Source organism: Paramisgurnus dabryanus, chromosome 24 (genome assembly GCF_030506205.2).
Source record: "Paramisgurnus dabryanus chromosome 24, PD_genome_1.1, whole genome shotgun sequence".
Lineage (NCBI taxonomy): Eukaryota > Metazoa > Chordata > Actinopteri > Cypriniformes > Cobitidae > Paramisgurnus > Paramisgurnus dabryanus.
Genome location: NC_133360.1, coordinates 12,216,658 through 12,239,993, shown reverse-complemented (window position 1 = coordinate 12,239,993; position 23,336 = coordinate 12,216,658). Strand labels below are relative to the sequence as shown.

General features: G+C 37.2%; 2 protein-coding genes across 3 annotated transcripts; one reads left to right on the top strand and one right to left on the bottom strand.

The window, feature by feature from the left end:
• Nucleotides 1-414: 414 nt before the first annotated feature.
• On the top strand, nucleotides 415-19,794 carry arhgap45b (Rho GTPase activating protein 45b). 2 transcript variants are annotated; one of them, XM_065245918.2, is made up of 23 exons: nucleotides 415-666; nucleotides 2,149-2,536; nucleotides 6,240-6,383; nucleotides 6,626-6,710; nucleotides 7,626-7,698; nucleotides 7,824-7,884; nucleotides 8,156-8,290; nucleotides 8,548-8,609; nucleotides 8,692-8,802; nucleotides 8,885-8,965; nucleotides 11,092-11,259; nucleotides 11,382-11,519; nucleotides 11,598-11,788; nucleotides 11,885-11,979; nucleotides 12,080-12,178; nucleotides 12,264-12,365; nucleotides 14,415-14,578; nucleotides 14,661-14,849; nucleotides 16,042-16,179; nucleotides 16,258-16,496; nucleotides 16,581-16,818; nucleotides 16,945-17,047; nucleotides 19,042-19,793. In XM_065245918.2, the coding sequence occupies exons 1-23, from the start codon at nucleotides 571-573 to the stop codon at nucleotides 19,335-19,337; spliced, it is 3,396 nt and encodes a 1,131-aa protein (XP_065101990.1). In that variant the 5' UTR covers nucleotides 415-570; the 3' UTR covers nucleotides 19,338-19,793. The 2 variants fall into 2 exon arrangements, with proteins under 2 accessions (XP_065101990.1, XP_065101997.1); XM_065245925.2 differs by lacking the exon at nucleotides 415-666 and adding an exon at nucleotides 715-1,255 and having other exon boundaries at nucleotides 19,042-19,794.
• A 179-nt stretch (nucleotides 19,795-19,973) lies between these two features.
• polr2eb (RNA polymerase II, I and III subunit E, b) lies at nucleotides 19,974-22,017 on the bottom strand. Its single transcript, XM_065245937.2, has 8 exons — nucleotides 21,838-22,017; nucleotides 21,479-21,653; nucleotides 21,264-21,379; nucleotides 21,015-21,095; nucleotides 20,874-20,932; nucleotides 20,628-20,706; nucleotides 20,291-20,367; nucleotides 19,974-20,078 (listed from the first exon to the last, which is right to left on the bottom strand). The coding sequence occupies exons 1-7, from the start codon at nucleotides 21,892-21,894 to the stop codon at nucleotides 20,302-20,304; spliced, it is 633 nt and encodes a 210-aa protein (XP_065102009.1). The 5' UTR covers nucleotides 21,895-22,017; the 3' UTR covers nucleotides 19,974-20,078; nucleotides 20,291-20,301.
• Nucleotides 22,018-23,336: the final 1,319 nt, after the last annotated feature.

The window sequence follows — 23,336 nt, the reverse complement described above, 5'->3', positions numbered from 1 at the left end:
TGTAAAACTTTAGCACAGCTCTTTTGGTGTCTTGCACTAGTACCATCTGTAAATGCAAAACCAGTCAAACACATTTATTTTGCTAAAGTTTACTTTCAATGAAAAGGGCGGCGTTTTAATACTTCATTAAACCGCAGCAGGTGACAGAAATTAACATCAACATGCGTCTCAACCAGAATGTGAGGCAAAATGATGCAAACATATTTTTGCGCTTTAAAAAAAAAGACGGCTAGCCTCATAAAGTTGCTCAAAACTCACAAACCAACGTGCATCGAAACGTTCAAGCCTCGTGCATCTATAAAGCAATGAAGTTTCACTTGTCAAACGGAGGGAACAAATCAAAAAGCGGATGCTCCTCTGCATGTGTCGTCTGATGTGCGCGAGTACATTCAGTCAATGTGTGATCACATTGGAGGAGTGAGACACGCGCTCAAGCTCGCACTCTATGGGAGTAAACAGACGACTAAAACTCGCACCGGTGCACTGAAATGGGGATCTGGGGGGTGGGCAGGGGGGTTATTTCGTAAAATCAAAGAAATACGGATCGGATCAAAACACTCAAGGCTTAAAATGTTCTCCAAAAGGACGAGGGAGCTGATAAAGACGCACTCTATGTCAAAGAAGAGCCGAACAGGAAGCGGTCCGTCGCCTCTCGGCTCTCCATCAGTAAGTTGCACTGCATCTTCACTCTTTTCCTACTGTCAATCAACTTGACTGACATTTTTGCCTCGCGCTGGTGTTTGCGTCGGTTCAAAACTCGCTGTTTAGCCTTATATTTACGATTTTTATTCATGTTTACGACCTCGTAGTCACACTTAAGGTGTATTATATAGACCATAATGTTATATAAAAGATGGACTACACTTCCTTAGTAAGATAAGTTATGTGGCGCAGAGTGCAACACTTTGTTTATTCACCATTGAGAATTGTCGTTTTTTAAAATGGTTTTGAATTTGTAATTGTTTGTATTTATATTTACTTTTTTAATTTAAGTTCTGCTTTAGCGATTCCGACGTGCATTTGGTTTAAATAGATGGGTTTAAATGGCGTTTTTAAAGCATTTAGATGATGGAGCATAGTGAGTACAGGTCGATTTATATTTTTAAAAGTTAACTAACGTTGGCTGAAAATGTTGAAGCGTGGAGCAGGTGGCAAAAGCTACAGTCCGTACGCGACGAGTCAGAGAGTTAAGAAAAGCAACAGCAAAGGTAAACTGGACATCTTGCCAAATAGACCCAACGTTTGGCTTAAACAGGTGGGTCCGTACTTTAAGCTTATGCTTTAATATATGCCTTACTCCGAAAAATATTTATGAATGTTTATGAATAGCTGACATGCAGTCAAACCGTAAACTGTAATGGAGTTCAATTTATTAGCTCATAAATAAATACATTTATTGGAAATGTACACCATTGTACTATTTACAATGTACACCTACTGTAAAATATATATTTTACCTCAGATATTCTTACAATAGGCATTTTTTTCTCCTGAAATCCTAATGTTGAAAAAATGGCAAAATCGACTACCTTTTATATTTTTATTTAATAATTTTTTTTGTCAAATGTCTTTGAGAAGTCACATCGAGTTGGGTTTGGTGTTTATGTTGTAGGCATCTTGTCATAACTATATCTTTTGTTTGTTTGTTTGTTTATTGTTTAAAGAAAGGCAGAAACAAAATAAAAATGTATTGTCAATAACATGTATGCTCACATGTTTAAGGGGTGTCTTTAGGCCTCATGTGAGCCCAACCAGTGTGGCATAAACTCAGTCACAGGGTGTGACAGGAAGCAGGCCGCTGTTACTCAATCGCTCTTGTGAAAGATGTTCTGTTTACTAACAGCCATCTATTATAGTCTGCCATGTCTTAAGCCCCATCTGCAAAACGACTTGCTTTACATTTTGTAAACTGCACCGATATCAAATTTTCCATCGATAGCCATTTTTTCAGACCAATATCAATTGTTTGGTGGTTATATTATCTTGCATTAACCAAATTCTGAAGATTAGATTTTCTGAATATTAAAGACCATTAATATTAAACATTAAATAGCCAATTAGTATCTGTGCATCTCAACAAAGTATGGTTTTCCTCAATTCGTGACCAAATGCTACAAATCTTGATACTCTTTTCTCTTTGCAATCCAGCTTTCTGCTCTTCAAGAGCAGCCACGGAAAGATGTGGTCGATGGCGCTCCTCATCACACCTCTGCCGGTTCTCCTTCGATCCTGGAGGTCCCGAATTCCTGTCCGGGAACCCCCTTAAACCAGCACAGTAAGATGGTGGGCTGCCCGTCCCCGATGGGAACCCTGAAGCGGCCCACTTCTCTGAGTCGCAATCCCAGCGCGGCCGGCTTCCCGATCCAGTCTTGGGTCTTTAGCAAGGGTGCAGGAAAATCCATCGTTGCCCAGTCTCCTTCACCGGATACCCCAGAGACCCCAATGGCTATTGAGGTTGAGGACATTCCCCCGTTGCTCCGTATTGTGGAACGATTCGCGAAGGCGGTGGAGAAACTGAAAGATGTTGTGCTTGAAGGTAAGCTGTTGGTTTTGATGTTTGGAAGACATGGATAATTCAATGGAAAGGTTGTGAGGTATATTCATGCTTTTAAATCTATATTATTGGATAAAATAGTTTTTCAGTGTGTTCATGTTGAGATAAACAATCCCTTTTAAGGTTCAAATATTTTAGCAAAAACAATATATACGTACATAATATTTATATATATTTGATATTCAATACTGATACTGATTGCCCACATGACGATCAGCATGTCAGACAACGGCCTCGCTGCGATCATCATCTTCCGCTGTCGATCATGTGATTAAAGGGGTGGAGCCGAGTTTGCTCAAGAGGCCTTGTTGTTCCTGTAGCTGCAGTTGAGTTGAGTTCCTGTGGTGTACCACATCAGTACAGGAAATGGTACTCTCGCATAACCCCCCACTTCCGCTGTCAGTGCTCAGTGACACGTAATGTAACGTCATTCCGCTTATAGTCACACCACTTATACAGAAATCAGTGTATAGGTCTGAAGCTGCCTGATATATCATTATTAATTATGTAATGCCTTACAAAGCCGTACCAATGCAGTATAAGGCGATAGTGATTGTGTCATGGTACACGTATTATTCTGGGTCACTGAGCGATAACCATACTTGTGTACCATGGAAAGTACATGGTAATTTATAGCAGTTTTTTTGTGGCAGGGACCCCTACATATGTATCCTTGGACCACAAGTAGCACACATATATTTGTAGCAATACCCAAAAATACATTGTATGGGTTAAAATTATCACTTTTTATGCCAAAAATCATATTTTTTTGGTAAATATATCACAACTTTTATTTTTGTGAGGGGATGCAGTTGCTAAGGACTTCATTTGGACTAGTTAAAAAAAAAAAAGGTTTTTCAACATTTTACTATGTTCTTAACTCAGCTTAGACAAATTAATACATACCTATCTTTTTTCAACACTTGTTTCATACATTTAATCTTTGTACAGCGTGTCTGAATGTGTTAGCATATAGCCTAGCCCCATTCATTCCTTAGGATCCAAACAGGAATGAATTTAGAAGCCACCAAACACTCCCATGTTTTCCCTATTTAAAGACTGTTACATGAGTAGTTACACGAGTAAGTATGGTGGCACAAAATTAAAAGTGGCGATTTTTTTAAGCAAATAAAAATGTGAACTATATTGGATATATATTGGATCCTAAGGAATGAATGGGGCTAAATGCTTACACATTCACAACACGCTGTACAAAGATTAAGTGCACGCATTGAAAAAATATGGGTATTTATTAATTTGTCTAAGTTGAGGTAAGAACATAGTAAAATATTGAGAAATGGTGGTGTTTTCCTTTAAATGTGATTTTGTCAATATTTAGTTTTTTTTTTTTTTGGCACCCTCAAATTCCATATTTTCAAATAGTTGTGTCTTGGCCAAATATTGTCCTATCCTAACAAATCATAAATCAATATAAATAAAATAAAAAGTACCCTTATGACTGGTTTTGTGGTCCAGGGTCTCTAAATTAAAATATATCCATATTCTTTTTATAAGGAAACATTTAATAAACTGTTGGATAAATGGTAATTTTGATCTTACAAAGACAGAAAATTTTTGATTTGTCTTTTTTTCTTGTAAAATTTCTTGAGGATCTCCTGACCCCAGTTTGAAAACCCATGCTTTATATTAGACTTACCAGTCAGAAGTTTGTAGAGTTGACTGACTATATTTTATTGCGATATTAGGTCTGTTACAGTATAGAGGAGAGCGGGGTACAAAGTAACGCTTTTTGGCTTTGGTTCTAATATTCAAAACATTTTTACGTTAGATTAATCTTTTTTTTTTTTTTTTTACAATCAACACAAACATCTCTGCTACAAATAAACACTTAAAGTTTGTTTGTGGGACCTACCGTTATTATACAATTACACTGAAAGTGACAGGAGTGCAAATGTAACAACTTACCCCATAGATGGGGTTCATTGTAACAAATAGAGGGTTTGTTGTGAGACATGCTAGAAAATTAGATTTAAACAAAAATAATGCAATAAAATTCTATCTATATATTAAAGGTGGATATTGTTTAAATATCTGCCTATAATAGATAGATATCCACAAATTCATCCATCCATGATCCTTCATCTAACCATCCTTGTATTATGCATCAATGCATATAAAAAGATTTGTTTTAAAGGCTGCACAATTAAGACAAAAAAATCCCCTAATATTGTATTAACAGTTATCATTTTGATTAATAATATTTACATTGTTTTTATTTAATTATCATTGTATACCTAAGGCTTAATTGAAACACTGTGCAACAACTAACCCCGCTGTGTAAAAATGTTTTCAATCCCAGCTATCAGTTACTAGGAGTAGATGACATGTTTCGAAATAAGGTTATGTTTTGGGTAACAAGACTGGATTTGGTGACACACCCAACTCAGAAATTGAAAAATTATAAGATGAAAAAATGTACTTCCATGCCTTCAAAACACTCTTTGTCAATATCTTAATGAAAACACATCAAAACTTTCCACAAATTAACAGGATATCATCTTCTGATAGGAAGAGAAAAAGACAAAAAGCACAGATTGTATGTTACTGTAAATGTATAAGTATGTAAAGTAGCTGTTTTACAATGAACATATAGTTATGTTACACATTAGTAACACATAATGTTAGTTTGTGCATCGCTCACCCCTATATGAAATTTGTTTTATTAAATGTAAATTTCAGCAGGCAACAGGTGTCCAGGGTATTCATCTCCTGAAACTTTTATTTTTTTTGACACTTTTAAAAATAAAGGAAATGCAAAAGGTTAAAAAAAACTATTTTCTGATTATAGGTTGCCATAATTTTAAATAGTGGAAACTGATACTTGTAAAGAAAGCATGCACACTGTAAAAAAATTATATCATATCAACATAATTCGTTAAGTTAAACTAACAAAAAACACAAGTCAAAACTTCAAAAAGGATGAAATAACTTGCATATTTAGGTTGATTACACTTCATACTGAATACTGAAATAACAGTAGTGCTTTTGTTTGTGACATCTTGACATTTTTAGCTGAACATCCTCATTTAAGGTCCAGTGTTGATATGAAACCTCTGCTTGCAAATTTAAGACACGCATGGGTTTTAGTGGCTGACCCCTTGGCCCACACTAGTGTAAAATCTACCAAAGTTTTGGTGAATGTACAAAAGTGGCCTAGTTGTTTTCAAGTTATGTTGTTTTGACTAAATCGTGTTATTCGTAGAGTTTCTCTCTTCATTCTGTGTGTCTCACAGTTTAAAGTTACAGTTAAAAAGCCACGAGAGGAGGAAGTGGTTTGTAGACGTGTCGCAGCAGACAAAGCAGTGCTACACAGTGTTAAACTTACATCATGTCGGCTGTTTCGGGATCAGTGCAGATTTTTTAAGCTTCCTGATCTTTTGCGTATGACGGGCATTTTCACCCATGCCTTTTTATTCGAATTCTGTTGTTATACTCTTTCAGAAAATGGGTGCAAAAGTTGTCACTGGGATGGTACCTTTCAAAAAGGTCCTAATATGTTCCATTTTGGTGCAGATATGTAACTAATGTGCCAATATGCACCTTTATTAAAATGTACTGATAATGTATTAGAATCATCAACAACACATAACCTTATATGCTTGTTTTGCATTTGGCTGCTTGACACCTTTTTGTGTTAATGAACCGAGTTTCTTTTCTTAATAAGACAAACAGGACAACCGACGACCGTTGGCTCACGAATGTTTGGGGGAGGTTTTGCGTATCCTGCGACAGGTCATCAGTATGTACCCACTTCTGAACACAGTGGAGACCCTCACTGCTGCTGGCAAACTCATTTCACAGGTCAAAGGTTAGAATGCTTACCACTGATCAAATAGTTGTAAAGTGAAATTTGATGATACGATCTTAAAAATAAAAATTATTCACAGTGATGCAATATAAGAACCATTTTTGGTTCCACAAAGAACCATTAGTTTTCTTTTAAGAACCTATTTTTCACTTTTGTGCTACAGAAAGTTTCTGTGGATATTAAATGGAGCTTGGCCAGACCAGTTATATTCAGGATGTGTTTTTACCTTTTTTTTCCCTCAGGCTTTCACTATGAAGTGAGCAATGACGCACAGAAGAAAGATTTCGAGAAGGCCATCGAGACCATTGCTGTAGCTTTTAGCAGCAAGTAAGTCGATGAAACCTGTTTTCAACCTCTTCCAGTCTCGATAAGTCATAGATGTAGCACTTAAAGTTGCTGTTAGCTAGTTTGTGTTGTTTGTAACTGTAGTGAAATAACAGGAAGTTGCCTTGTGGCTTCTGCTCTCTTACACTCAGATGGTTCTGAACTTTTGTCTTTTTTTGACGTCGAGTTGATCATTATCATTCACGCCGGTAGTAATACAAAATTGTTCAAAACAACTTCATGGTTGATTCATCAACAGCGAAGATTCTAGTGATATAGTTATTGCAGTAGCACTGGAGAGTCGTCGCTAAAATGTTTGTGTTAAAGGGATAGTTCATCAAAAAATAAAAATTCTAAAATCATTTTCATACCCTCAAGTTATTTTTAAGATATTTTGAGAAATGTTATTAACCAAACAGATCTGGGGCACCATTCACTTCCATACTATTATTAATTCCTAATATGGATGTCAATGGTGCCCCAAATCTGCTTGGTTACAAACTAGTTTTTTTCAATAAGGGTTCAGAAGAGCAAATACATTTATACCGGTTTGAAACAACTTAAAGCTATTTTAATTTTTCTGTGAACTATCCATTTAAAAACGTTCAGCTTTTTAAAGATTTCCTTTCGCCAAAACACTACCACCAATGTGGTGTAACACTGTTTTTATGGTACAAAACGGCAGAAAGAGGAAGTTAATGAACCCATTTGAACCGCTTTCTCTTTTGCCTTGGTTATCGCGGGCATGTCCATTTTTGATACGTCTAAATAAAGAATACAATGCACTGACATCACGCATATCAATTATTTTGTAATCAGTAAGAGATATTGTGAACTTCCCTAAATTTCCTTGGGTGCAAAGCAAGGCCAAACCCCTATTATATTTCATTTTGATCTCTTTTTTTGTCTCCTCCCCAGTGTTTCTGAATTGCTAATGGGAGAAGTGGACAGCAGCACACTGTTGTCAGTGATGCCCACTGAGAAAAGCAGGGTAAGCATGTGTGGCCGTGTGTGACATCCGCTCTTTAAAAGCATTTAAACTGAATTTACAGAAAGTTCTGTGACGCTATGGCAATTGTATGTATTTGTATATAATGTTGTTGTTTTTTTATTTAGTCTATGGAGAACCTTTATGGCCACGAGTCTACACACACACGAAGTGACTCCTCTGAACTGGGTAAAGAATTGTGCATGCTTTAATGAAAATCAGATATCAAAAATGTTAATATGCAATAGAAAGATGGATGAATAAAGATAAACAGCCACCTATATATGGTCAACCCCAAGGGGCGAGTGATGAATAAATGCTGAAACTTTGTTAGCCGGAAGCAACTTTGTATCGTGTTATTTCCTTTCTAAGAGTTGTATTGCTCACTTTAATAAGTCGCTTTAGATAAAAGCATCTGCTAAATGACTACATGTACAAGTAAATATTGTATTCCCGACAGTATGGAGCTCAGAAGAGGTGGACATCATACTGCAGCGCAGTGAAGGTGGTGTTGACTCTGCTTTGACGTACGCCAAGACCATCTCCAAATACATGAAGGACCTAATCGGCTACGTTGAGAAAAAGCTTGCACTGGGTAGGATTTTAATCATTTCAGTATTTCAGATTAGTCCTCCAGAAAGGGTTTTTTAAACCCCATTGGTGAACCTGGTTAGGTTCCACAATGAACCTAGCACCTAGTTAGAATACATGCATGTACATTTTTTTTTAAAGAACTCCGAAACCAGTATGCTAATCATCTTCTGTAACTTCTAATTTAAGTTAAAAAGAAGCCAAATATGTTTAGTGTGATAAAATATTTCTCTTTAGTCTTAACTTAATATTTTGTTATAGAGCTGGAGTTCTCCAAGGGTCTACAAAGGATCTATCAGTCATGCAAACAAACCATCACACAGGTAAGATTTGACCTTCATCAAGGATTTGACCTTCATAAGGGTTGCTCTCTCTCTCTAATAATGATCTTTGTTTCTCTATCAGCCGCACATGCCCTTCTTCTCAATCTACTCTTTGGCTCTGGAGCAAGACCTGGAGCAGGGCGCTGGGATGCACCAGGCAGCTGCCACCCTACAGAACCAAACCTTCATCATGGTACATCATCATCATCATCATTTGGTTTAATTGTACATTAATGCTTACATTAATTGCCTAAATGTTTTATGTTCATTCATAGCCTCTACTGCTCCGCAAACAAGAGCATGAGAAGAAACGCAAGGAAATCAAGGAACAGTGGTTGAAAGCCAAGAGAAAACTGGTAGGCTTACAGATTATGAATGTGCCATTTTTATCCCAAGCTGCTTCCAGTGAATTGACAGTATATGTTTTACCAGTTCTTGTGTTTTTTATTAAATATTTGCGCAAAACTTAAGTGTTATTTTTTTAAACGTCAACAAAAAACGATTGCAAAATGACGGCGTTTCCATTTAACCAGAGTTATATGATTTAAATGTAATTTTGTGGTCTTGCGAGAAGGAATTCCAAAAACAATCATGCAGGTTTGTTTTGACTTCATACGGCACTGCGCAGACCAACTTGCGGATGACATCAAAACTTGCTTGAGCGACTCAATAGCATAACAAAAACTATTGTGAAATGACCATTCCATTAACCGATGTTATACGGCTAAATCGTAGTTTTGTTGTCTCACGAGAAGTTATTCCAATAAATCATGGCAACGGATGTGTTCGACTTCATGAGGCACTGCGCAGACCCATATACACATGCGGATGACATCAAAACTCGCTTGAGCGACTCAATAGCATAACAAAAACTATTGTGAAATGACCATTCCATTAACCGATGTAATACGGCTAAATCGTAGTTTTGTTGTCTCACGAGAAGTTATTACAATAAATCCTGGCAACGGATGTGTTCGACTTCATGCGGCGCTGGGTAATTTTGTTATTAAATATTTGCGCAAAACTTAAGCATTATTTTTTAAACGTCGACAAAAAAACGATTGCAAAATGACGGTGTTTCCATTAACCGGAGTTATATGACTTAAATGTAATTTTGTGGTCTTGCGAGAAGTCATTCCAAAAAATCATGGCAACGGATGTGTTCGACTCCATGTGGCGCTGCGCAGACCAACATGCGGATGACATCAAAACTCGCCTGAGTGAGAAAAATATTGCAAAATAATGCCATTACATTAACCAATGTTATGCGGCTAAATCGTAATTTTGTTGTCTTGCGAGAAGTCATTTGAAAAAATCATGGCAACCGGTGTGTTCAACTTCATGTGGCACTGCACAGACCCACATGCGGATGACATCACAATACCGCAAGAACGATTTGAAAGCACACAGAGCTGTCGACTTCCAAATCGCTGTATTTTAACGTCAATCGCTTGACGATTCTTGTTACGCCACATGAAGGCTCACACACCTCTTTTGTCTTGTCCTCCAATCTAACATACCACTCCATATATAAAGAATGATCATGTGACTGTAACGTACGTCAGATGATCTGTAAATGCAATTCGAAAAAGCATTTTGCGAGCATAAAAACGTTTTTGTGATAAATGGGAGTTTATGCGAAATTGCCTTGTTTCCATTGGGCGCATTTTTTTCAATTCGACATTTCAATTTGCGCAATTTGAAGGGTAATGGAAACGCAGCTACTGAGAGGATCGTAGTTTTATCAGTTTAGCTAAAGAAACAAACGCAACAAAAGTTAAAATGTTTGACGGTATAGACCGGGTGTAGGCAAGTTCGGTCCTACAGAGCCGCAGTCCTGCAGAGTTTAGTTCCAACCCTAATCAAACACACCTGAACAAGCTAATCAATGTCTTTAGGATTTAGACATCAGGTTAGATTATCAGTGCTTAGGCTAAAATATGCAGGACTGCGGCTTTCTAGGACCGAACTTGCCTACCCCTGGTATAGACAATTTCAGCAGTAACAACATAAACAAGCGGCTTTCATGGTCAACATCTAAGTTCTGGTAATCTCCGCTAAGAATAAATAACAACAAAGTCCTTTGAAAGCAGTTTATTTATATAACAAGCAAAATAAATAACACATAAATTAACTAGGCTAGGAAACCAAAACATTTGTTCTTTTCGACGAAGTATTTGTTCAAGAGTTCAGTTTAGCAACTAAAAAAAACTGAAACCGGAAGTAAAGTTCCGACCAGACGCTTAATCGCGTGACCCCGCGTGCGTCCAATGAAACCATTTATAAGAATTGAAATAAAATGCTTAAATACAATGCAAAAAAATTTATTTTGAATAAAAGGGGTTGCCAAATGGGTTAATGTAATGTAAATGCAGATGCAAACAGAAACTTAAACTTGTAACAACTACACGTACACTTGGGCTCAAAAAAATAGCAAGAACCATTTTCAGGGTTTTACAGCTAAACTTTTGCCTGTTTACAGATGGAGTGTGATGCCAATCTACGCAGGGCTAAGCAGGTCTACATGGCCCGTTTTGAGGAATTTGACAAGGCGAGGATGGCGGCTAACAGGGCTGAAGAAGAAGGTGGAAGCTCTACCACCAAAACGGTAGACAAGAAGAAACGACTAGAGGAGGAGGCCCGTAACAAGGTCAGTCAAATCCCATAATGCATTTCTCTACTAATGCCTAGCAATGTTTTCCATGAAAAATATAATACTGATGCAAAGTATTTTTGTCAGGTTATGTTTAAAACATCCTGTGTGTGTTTCAGGCTGAGGAGGCAGAGGCAACGTACAGAACCTGCATTGCCGACGCGAGCACACAACACCAGGAGCTGGAGCACATGAAGGTCACGGTTCTGAGGCAAATCCAGGAGGTCATCAAACAAAGCGACCAGACCATCCGCTCGGTAAGTATCCACAGCATTTCAGTGCTAAATATTAATCGACTTCATGATTTGTAACCAAAAAACCTCTTTCCTTCCCAGGCCACCATCTCTTACTACCAGATCATGCACATGCAGACCGTAGCTCTGCCCGTTCACTATCAGACGCTGTGCGAGAGCAGTAAACTGTACGATCCCGGTCACCAGTACGCCACGCATGTCAAAGACCTTCAGATGAACGAGGAGCCCGAGACCCATTACGATTTTGAGCCTTATTCCGCCTCCACTATCCAGTATGAGATCTTTCACACTCACAGATAGTTATATTAAGCAATGTGAATTATGGATCTGGGTTGGTTCTTATACTAAACTACTTGTTTTGGAATCAGGCCATCAGCCAGAGCCCGTTCTGACAGCGGCAATGTTGATGCTCCACCCGCTATTGGAGAGACAGGAGATACTCAGAAAGATGAACAGAAGAGATGTATGTGTGAGATTTTATACATTAAGTGTATTTAGTTTATATGTATATACTAACACGGGACATGGTTTGTAAATTGATAATTATTCTTGTGTTTTATTAGCTCGAGGTAACATGACCCACAAATCCTGGGGATCTACAGTGAGCGATACAGACAGTTTGGGTGGAGGCAGTGGTCTTGGATCTCCCACTATAAGCACAGGTACAGGTTATACCTGATCAGACTCCTTAACTCCGTGACTTTTGCACCACTCACATTTTAGTCTTTCTTTGTACCCAACGTGTAGGCGACATAAGCAAAATAGTTCGGACGTCATCCACGGGAACCATGTCATCGAATGAAGACCCAGATGAGAGGGACTCAAATATCGCTACCTTTGACACTTCAAGTGAGAAAATTGTGGACACTTCACATTCCTATTCTTAGATTTAAAGGCGGAGTCCACGATGTTTGAAAAACGGTTTGGAAAAGGAGACGGGCCGACTACCAAAACACACTTATAGCCAATCAAATCAAATCAAATGCCGGGTTGCGTATGTGTGGGGCGGGTCTATCAACGGAATGTCCAGATTCTATTGGGGTAGGGGCGTGTTTGTTTAGGCGATTTCAAATATCAACACTGGCTTTCAAACATCGTGGACTCCGCCTTTAAAGGATTAGTCTATTTTCTTAAATAAAAAAAAATTCAGATAATTTACTCCCCACCATGTCATCCAAAATGTTGATGTTTTTCTTTGTTCAGTCAAGAAGAAATTATGTTTTTTAAGAAAAACATTCCAGGATTTTTCTCATTTTAATGGACTTTAATGGACCCCAACACTTATTAGTTTTAATGCCGTTTAAAATTGCAGTTTTAAAGGACTCTAAACAATCTAAAACGATGCATAAGGGTCTTATCTAGCGAAACGATTGTCATTATTGACCAGAAAAAAAAAATGCACTTTTAAACCACAACTTCTCATCTATCTCTGGTCCTGTGACGCGCCAGTGCAACCTCACATAATTGTTTACCATTTTAAAACAATAAACTGACACAAGACATTAATTAGTATCATTCGACATACAACAACATCGGAACGGTCCTCTTTCCCCACACTTGTAAACACTGGGGCGTAGTTTCGCATACGTCATCTGTGACGTTTCGGCGTGATGACGTATTGTGTGAGGTTGCGCTGGCGCATATCAGGACAAGAAATAGACGAGAAGTTGTGATTTAAAAGTGCATATTTTTAATTTTTCTTGTCAAAAATGTTGTTTTCGCTAGATAAGACCCTTATGCCTCGTTTGGGATCGTTTAGAGTCCTTTGAAACTGCAATTTTAAACTGCATTAAAACTGTAACGTGTTGGGGTCCATTAAAGTCCATTAAAATTAGAAAAATCCTGGAATGTTTTCCTCAAAAAACATAATTTCTTCTCGACTGAACAAAGAAAGACATCAACATTTTGGATGACATGGTGGTGAGTAAATTATCTGGATTTTTTTTAAGAAAATGGATTAATCCTTTAAAGGAATACTCCACTTTCATAAAAAATTATAATTTACTCACACCCATGTCATCCAAAATGTTGATGTCTTTCTTTGATCAGTTGATAAGAATTTTTTTTTTTTTTTAAGAAAACATTCCAGGATTTTTTCCTATTTAATAGACTTTATTGGACCTCAACAGTTCAATGCAATTTAAATTGCAGCTTCAAAGGCCTCTAAACGATCCCAACCAAGACATAAGGGTTTCATCTAGCAAAATTATTGTCATTTTAGGCCAAGAAAAATAAAAAATATGCACTTTTAAACCACAACTTCTCATCTTGCACTAGCCGTGTAATGCGTCAGCGTGACCATACATATTATGTAATCACATTGAAATGACGTAAGCAAAAACTACCGCCCCAGTGTTTACAAGTGTGGAGAAAGAGGACCGTTCCGACATTGTTGTTTGTAGACTGACAATTATTAATGTCGTTGTGTCAGTTTATTGATTTAAATGGTTCGCAAGTCTGCGTTTCACATATGTAACGTGTGACCTTTCGAAGGATTACGTAATATGCGAGGTCACGCTGGCGCAGCACACTGTTGGTGCAAGACGAGAAGCTGTGGTTTAAAAGTGCATATTTATTATTTTTCTTGCTGAAAATGACTATCGTTTCGTTAGATAAGACCCTTAAGCCTCGTTTGGGTTTGGGATCATTTAGAGTCCTTTGAAACTGCATTGAAATTGTAAACTGTTGAGGTCCAACAAAGTCTATTAAATTAAGAAAATCCTGGAATGTTTTCCTTAAAAAACTTAATTTCTTCTCGACTGAACAAAGAAAGATATGAACATCTTGGATGACATAGGGGTGAGTAAATTATCAAGATTTTTTTTTAATGCAAATGAAGTATTCCTTCAACAGGTTTTGTCATGTGTGTTTCTTACTATATGCTCATCCCTTATGTAGATATAAATGGTATCGAACCTGAGATAGCAGTGCACACCGGGCCATTTCGAAACGTAGGGTTGTCGAAAGCCGCTCAGACGCACAAACTACGCAAACTGCGCTCCCCGTCCAAATGCAGAGAGTGCGACAGCTACGTTTATTTCCAGGGAGCAGAGTGCGAGGAGGTGAGGTCACTTGGATTTTGCATTGCACTTTTATTTATTTATTATCAACTGTCACTTTCTAATTTGCATTTGCACATTGCAGTGTTTCTTGGCCTGCCATAAGCGCTGCTTAGAGACGTTGGCTATTCAGTGTGGCCACAAGAAGCTTCAAGGCCGTCTCCAGCTCTTCGGCCAGGATTTCTCCCAGGTGTCCGCCAACAGCCCTGACGGCATCCCCTTCATTATCAAGAAGTGTATCGGTGAGATCGAGAGACGAGCTTTGAGAATGAAGGTAAGGCAGCAAGTCACACGAACGATGGTGTCTTAGCCAATAGAAACACAATCCTAATGCTGGGTTCACACCAGACGCGTTTGAGGCGTCAAATTTGCGTCTACTGCGCGTAGTTAGACGCTTGAACATTTTGAGTGTACTCGCTTCATTCGCGCATAAAATTCTAGTCATCAAGACATTCGTGTGGAAATTCGAATAATTGGAGGGGCTTCTGAAACTCCACTCGCTTCCTGTAATCACGTCACTACTAAAGCAAGCTCCTGATTGGTTAAAGCAACACTATTTAGTTTTTTTACCTTTAAATAATGTCTCTAAAATTATTTCAGTGATCGAACAACTTTTAACTGGACAAATTTTACTGTTGCTGCAACCTGAGTAGCCTCCTAGCTGCTACAAGCACACTCTGAAAGTGGCGGTGGAGGGTAGGAAACACAGCCCTGCCCCTCCCCCTGCCTGCAGAAGTGTGTCTGATACCAGGCACTGTTGTGCTTTTCAACCACATGGGGGAGCTGTAAATAATTTTTACATGGAAACTACATAGTGTTGCTTTAACGCGACATGTTTTTTCGCCAAAGTTCACATTTTTCAACTCCCGCCTTTCCCCACGGCAACGCTCAATTTGCGCAAATGAGGCGAAATCGCGTCTGTCAGGCTAAACGCCTCATTCGCGCCGTGTCTTCACATTGACTTAACATTGAAATCACTCGTGCTTGACGCCTCTACTGCAGCTGGTGTGAACCCAACAGTGGCGGCTCGTGACTGCTCATCCGAGGATGCGCTAATTCAAAATAAGTGTTCGGATTGTCACGTGTGTGGTTCCCTTTTCCAAAATATGTGTCCTGCGTGTCGAGAGATCCTGTGTGTGTGACGCTCACGTTCCCAAAATACACGCTAGACACTTCCTTAACAGTAAACTCTGATTACGCATGAGATTATGTGAGTATCTGGCAAACGCGAGCGTCTCTTTTATCATAAACCGTTTAGACGCGTCTGCAGCAGGCACTTATTTTGGCATGACACGTGATGCACACACGATCTCTCAAAGCGCAGAACACATATTTTGAAATTACGAACCACACACGACAAGCTACATACATGTTGTGACGAACTTCACATCGTGCACTTCAAAACAAAAAAAGAAGTCACCAGCCGCCACTGGAACCCAACATAAGAGCTTCCTTCATCCCCTCAGGGCATTTATCGAGTGAACGGTGTAAAGACACGGGTGGAGAAGCTCTGCCAGGCCTTCGAGAACGGCAAAGAATTGGTAGAGCTGTCGCAGTCCTCGCCACATGACATTAGCAATGTGCTGAAGCTTTACCTGCGTCAGGTGAGACACTATGAGATCAGTACATAATGTATTTCATAGCCTTTATTGCATATTTAAACTGAGTGATTTCCTGTTTAGCTTCCAGAGCCCATCATGCCCTTCCGTCTATACAACAGTCTGATGGGTCTGGCGAAGGAAAGCCTGGCAATCGTGGGTCCAGAAGGTGCAGAGGCCGGTAAAGGACCCGACCTGATGAACCTTGGGCCTGAGACAGACCCTGAACTTCTGGTATTGGTGGACAGACTTAAAAATCTGCTTAAAGAGCTTCCCAAAGCAAACACCATAACTCTCCGCTACTTAGCGCGGCATTTGAGAAGGTTAGAGACGTTGGGATCATCATCATCCTATCACAAGGCTGTATGTATGTATTTATTTATTTTACTAATTCATATCTTACTCAGGATTGCAGAGCTTGAAGACGACAATAAAATGAGCCCGAGCAATCTAGGTATCGTCTTCGGCCCCTCGCTGATGCGCCCTCGGCCCTCAGGGGCCACGGTCTCCCTGTCCTCTCTGGTGGATTACCCGTACCAGGCACGCATAGTGGAGACCCTGATTGTGTTTTACCCCTCCATTTTCCATTCAGATTCGGGACGGCCCACAAGCACCAGCACAACCCGCTCGTCGTCTCTACAACAGGTTTGTGTTAGATAATGCACACAAAGTTGGTCGTATGCGTGCAAGTCTGTTGTGAGCGATGAGTCATCATTTCTTGTTAACCAGACCGAATACAAATAAGTGTATAAATTGTGTGTTCGTGTGTAGGAAAGCAGTATTGATGGAGAAGAAAACTGTTTGAATGACGCTGAAGATCAAGGGATGGTGGATAAACACAACAGTGCAGAATCAGACAAGATGGAGGGCCATGGTATAATATACATTTATGGTTATACATTTATATACTAAAGTTAGTTAATGCATGAACTAGCAATGATCAATACTACTGCCGCATTTATTAATACATTTTTTAAAACGGTTAATGCACAATGAACCCACATGAACAATTGTATTGGCATTAACTAATATTAACAGAGATTAATAAATGCTGATAAACTATTGCTCATAGTTAGCTCATGTTAGCTAATGCATTTAATGTTTTACAAGGGCTGTCACAATTATGAAATTTGGCTGACGGTTAATTGTCTAAAAAATTGTGACGGTTATGACGATTAATTTTCTGATTTATTGCTTTTGACATTTAACTTTTAGACATTTTTTTCATGAAAGAATTTTCAGACATTGTTGTGATTATTTAAATAAAATATTTTGTCTTATGTCTGTACACTGCAAAAAAAAATTTTTAAGAAAAAAATTCTTAGTATTTTTGTCTTGTTTTCAGTACAAATATCAAAAAATTCTTCAATTAAGATGCTTTTTCTTGATGAGCAAAACGACCCAAGAAAATAAGTCTTGTTATAGAGCAAAAATAACAAATTTAAGTGATTTTGTGCATAAAACAAGCAAAAAAAATAAATATGCCAATGTGTTATGCAGAAAATCGCTTAATTTTCATATTTTTGGTCTTAAAAACTAGACTTATTTTCTTGCGTCATTTTGCTCATCAAGAAAAAGCATCTTAATTTAAGAATTTTTTTATATTTTTACTGAAAACAAGACAAAAATACTAAGAATTTTTTTCTTGAAAATCATTTTTTGCACTGTAGTGGCTGCAAAAAAATATACACTGCTAAAAATTCTTAGTATTTTTGTCTTGTTTTCAGTAAAAATATCTAAAAATTCTTCAATTAAGATGCTTTTTCTTGATGAGCAAAATGACGCAAGAAAATAAGTCTAGTTTTTAAGACCAAAAATATCAAATGTAAGTGATTTTGTGCATAAAACAAGCAAAAAAATCTGCCAATGGGGTAAGCAAATTTTTCTTGAATTATTCTTGAATTTAGTGTATAAGAAAAATGTTCAAGATTTTTTTGCTTACCCCATTGGCAGATTTTTTTGCTTGTTTTATGCACAAAATCACTTAAATTTGATATGTTTGATCTAAAAACTAGACTTATTTTCTTGGTTCGTTTCTATTAAGAAAAAGCATCTTAATTTAAGAATTCTTAGATATTTTTACTGTAGTGGCTGCAAAACAAATATACACTAATAAAAATTCTTAGTACTTTTGTCTTGTTTTCAGTAAAAATATATAAAAAAATCTTAAATTAAGATGCTTTTTCTTGATGAACAAATATTTCAAGAAAATGAATCTAGTTTTTAGACCAAAAATATCAAATTTAAGTGATTTTGTGCATAAAAAAGCAAACAATCTGCCAATAGGGTAAGCTAATTTTTCTTGAATTATTCTTGAATTTAGTGTTTAAGAAAAAATTTCAAGATTTTTTTTGTTTACCCCATTGGCAGATTTTTCTGCTTTTTTATGCACAAAATCACTTAAATTTGATATTTTTGGTCTAAAAACTAGACTTATTTTCTTGGGACGTTTTGCATGTCAAGAAAAAGCATCTTAATTTAAGAATGTTTTGATATTTTTACTAAAAAACAGAAATTTATTTTTTGCAGTGTATTCCTTACAGATCCTTAAGAATAGCATGCTTCACTTCCCAAAAGTTTTGCAGCATTTGTTTAAATCCCGTTACACTGTCAGTTAAGTAGCGTCATCTGCTACGCTCTCGTTTATACAGTCTCTGCAGCTCCCCCTTGTGTTTTTAAAGAGATGTGCAATCATTGCGGTGATCTGAAATCATCGCGATGAGCCAATTATTTAATCATTGCGACAGCCCAACCAAATACAGCTTTATTGTAAAGTGTTACTTTTTAATATTATGCATTTTTATATGCTTGTTGCCTTGATTCTGCATTACTAATAATATATTAATATGCATTGTTGCGTCTCAACAGCAGAGATCTCTGCTGGAAGCACGGGTTCACTGGAACACAGTCTGGATTTAGACTCTGATGAGGAATCAGGGAGGGGTGAACGGCAACCCCCCAGCCCTACAGACCCATCCCATGACGGCACCACCAAAGAGCTCACGAGCCCACCTATCCTACTGGTGAACCTGCAATGCACCTCCGGTTTGGACATCAAGCCCCCTGCCCTCCCTGAAAGTGAACCTCCAGAGTTAGATGAACTGGAAGTACCAACAGACTCACTGGCAGCGTTAAATGTCAACGAGTCTGACAATACTACCTAAACAGTCTGAATTTACCCTCAGACATAGCCAAACAAAGGGGTATTTCCATATATATATATACACAAGAGAAAGGACCATGAGCCAGGTTTTTATTAAAATCAAGTGTTAAAATGAGTATTTTTGATATTTAAAATATTGTAGCTCAATCTTTGCTTTTTATTTCAGATTTTTTTAATTTACAGGGAATTTCGACTTGCTGTACACTGTGTAATGTGATCATGTACATGGTTATGACAGTGTGTTATATTGAAATGGCTCTGTTGTTAAATTTGTGTTTGTCTTTTAATAATAAATTTTAAAATAATCCATAAAAGCAGAAACTAATGCAAACTAACTGGCTTGTAAAACTATGCAGTTACATCATATTCAAATAAGATGTAGATCCTTTTTTTAGATACGACTCTCAGTATACCACAGCACATAAGACAGACAGACTATATGTGCGAGTTAACTATAGTTGCAATTCAAGTGAACGATTTCTATTTACATATTTTCTTTTGTAAACGAATATAGTTGCATTCAGAAGATGCCGTTCAGAAAAAAGGTGAGCTCTCTTAAGTTTCTCTTTTCTTAAATTTTCACTTTTGCGTTAGAAGATGCTTAAGGCAACAAATGTCTTATAAAATTACAAAAAGGCAGAGTAACAAAATCGTATTTATTGATAATAGAAATAAAACTGTCTTAATAACAAGGATGGTCTGGGAAAATTCAGACTTTATGGAGTTCAGGAGTATTTTAAACCTGTCAAACAAAACATCAAATATACAGTAAGTTGTCGGAAAAGGTATATTTCAAAATGTTATTTTAAAGATGAACACTGTAATAATCCTAATGTTTATTTAAAATGTTGAACAAATAACCATAGCAAATTTTCAGGTTAAACCAAGACTTAAACAATAAAAGTGAATATGACGCTTTTAGTAAACAACATGAGAAATAACTCTGTTACTGACTTCAAAACAAATTACTGGACCAATCTGTACGTGATGTACCGTCCAGCAGTCTCACTTGGTCTGATAATCTTAACAACCTAAAACAAAAAGGACACATTCATTACGGTGAAACTAAAACAAAGAAACAGTTTATACACACATTGTTTAAAACCAGGAAGAAGGGAAGTTCTGCTTTTTGTCTATATTATCAAAACAAATGGTTGTATTGAAACCACCATGGCAAGATTTCCTGTTGTGTTTCATACATAAAATTAATATGGGTTGGTTTGAAATGAATTCTTATTTTGAGCTTTAAGTTAAATATTAACATTAAATGTATTATTTTATGCTGTCCTACCTGGCCTCTTTTCAAGCCAAAGTATCGAGCCACGGGGTCTCCAGCTTGAATCCTGGGAAGCTGGCTTTCCTTTAGTTTACTGGGAAAAAGCTGGTTAAGGTTGTAACGAATGAAATAAAAGTACTCCTGCAAAATGAGCAATTTTAGTAGATGCATCCACTAAGCTTGCATGTTTTTACACATTTATAATGATGCAGTGACTATGCACATTTATTAAAACCAAAATCAAATTTAATAAAAGGATACTATCTCGCCAACAGCTCGGTCACTTCCTCTTTAGTCATCACTATATGTTCGGGCACAAGCTGCAAGAGAGAAGCACTCCAACATTAACCTATGTTTCCATTTTTGCATAAATGGTCACAAAAGAGGCAAAAAATTACTCGCCTCGTGTTCAGTAATGTTGATCAGAAGCTCTTGTTGAAGAAACTGTTCGAGTATGTACTTCGGTGCCATGTCTACCAGAGACTGAAATTAAAAAAAGTAGTATTAAATGCATTGACAATGTGTTTCTGTAGCTTAGTAGGTAAAGCATTGTGTTGGTATGGGTTCGATTCTTAGGAACATAGTTATAGTTACTTTGTGATAAAATGCTTTGGATAAAAGCATCTACGATATTACATGAATGGACCTCACCTGCTTGGCTGAAGGGGTCATACCCATCTGTACTACAATAATGGCTCGTGTGATGTTCTCCTCTTGCATACGTTGGCAGTACATCTTTATGGTTTTGATGCCAACTTTGGGTTCCTCTGAAAGCAATCATACAATGTGACAATACCATATTAATATATGGGGTATTGTAGTACATTAATAGATAAGTTATATATAGTCGAGATGACATAACTTACCAGGAAAGAAAACAAACATCTGGTCGGTTGGATCGTCGTTGTGGGCGACCAGGACAGTGAGGTCGGTTCGTCGCGGTCGACCCTCACTGGGTTTGTCTCCAAACTGACTTTTAAACTCATCGAGGGTCTGGTCCAATTCATCTTGCGTTACTAAATAACCGCGATCGTGACAGAGCTGCAAACAGGATATAAGTTAGTAGTTTACACAAACGCTCAAAAATATATGTATTACATATTATGAATATATACATTTAAATCTATGTTCATTTTATCATCTAATAGTTTAATGAAATTGCTGATCGGACCGTTACGGAAGCCGCGTTGTCTCGCGATGTAAACAAATACGGAGTTTTATTTACCTGCATTATAGTTTTTCTAATTTTCCATAATCGGTAAGTCTCCTCTTCGTCATCCATAGTGAGCAAGAAAAATAGGATTTATATAAAATATTGTATTCAAAACAGCAGCCCTGCGAAATAACCCTCTCCCCACGTTTGCTTTCCGTTGCTGGCGCATGCGTGTGACGTCAGAATTTGCGTCACAACTCAAATACATGGCGCACATTTAATACGCATGTACAAAATAAAATAATATTATTTTTTGTATATTTGTGTATATGTCTAGGTTTTTATTGTTTTAATATGTTTTTATTGAAATTTTAAAAATAGATATTGACACAGATCCGGTTGTAAACAGCATGCAGAGATATTTCTTACTAGCTTAACCCAACTTATTGTGGAAAGTTTTTTTATTAGTATTATTTAAAATATATTATGTATTAAGTATATGATTGTTTTTCTTCTTTGAAAAAATAGCATTTTTAATAATGCTATGTTTAGATTTGTCCAATGTAAAAATATATGATTACAGGAAACAATCTTATTAATATTTTTATTTTGTTAACATTTTCTTTATAAATGCAAATGTTCAAAGTAGTCACCAAGTTTGTATGCTCTGTTTGTGATTAAATTCTTGGGAAATGAAAACTGTGTGTGTTTGTTTGTTTGTTTGTGTGTGTTGTTTACACAATCAGTTATATTGTGTAAGATGAGGGGGACAAATTCCACTGATTGAGGTTAACTTGTTTTATTAAGTGTTATTTTTTATCAGTAGGCTATGGTGGATTTGTTCTAGTTAACTTTCTATGCACTATTTAAGAAAACTGTTTCAGCAGCAACAACATAAACAAACAGCTTTTGTGGCCTAAACGCAACTTTCGGTAAACTTCCACATAGAATCAATAATAGAGTCGTTCTTTAAGATGTAATTTATTTCTGATGACAAGGGAAATAAATGACAAGTAATACCTTTCTTCATATATCATATCTAACACGTATCAACTATTACACCAGATGCGTAACCGCGACAACCATCTATAGAATTACAGTCGTTACAAAAAAGTTACACAGTAATGTTTCACATATTATTGTGAAATCACAATACTATTGTTGGTACTCAGATTTATATGATATAGAATACTGAATATCAACACTACCGTATTTAAACGCTTTAATAGCCTACATTAAAAAAAACTTTGTTATTTTTACATTAAAACAAGCTGTTGTCCAAAACCCATTGCTCCATTTTTAAAGTAGCCTACATAATTTTTATAATGCACGTCATGTAACATCTGATTTATCTATGTGGACCAAGTACCAACAGGCACCAGCATCAGCCAGTTTTTTCAGGTTGTGTAAGATCTTCTTCACCCAGTGCCCTATGACCTCATTACATTGCACATAACGGATTGATCAGCTGTGTCCCAATTCAGGGGCTGCGACCTTCTAAGGACGTATTTTAAGACCGATTGCGTCACAGCAGCGCGACTTCAGGCTGGTAAGGCCGTCCCAATTCGAAG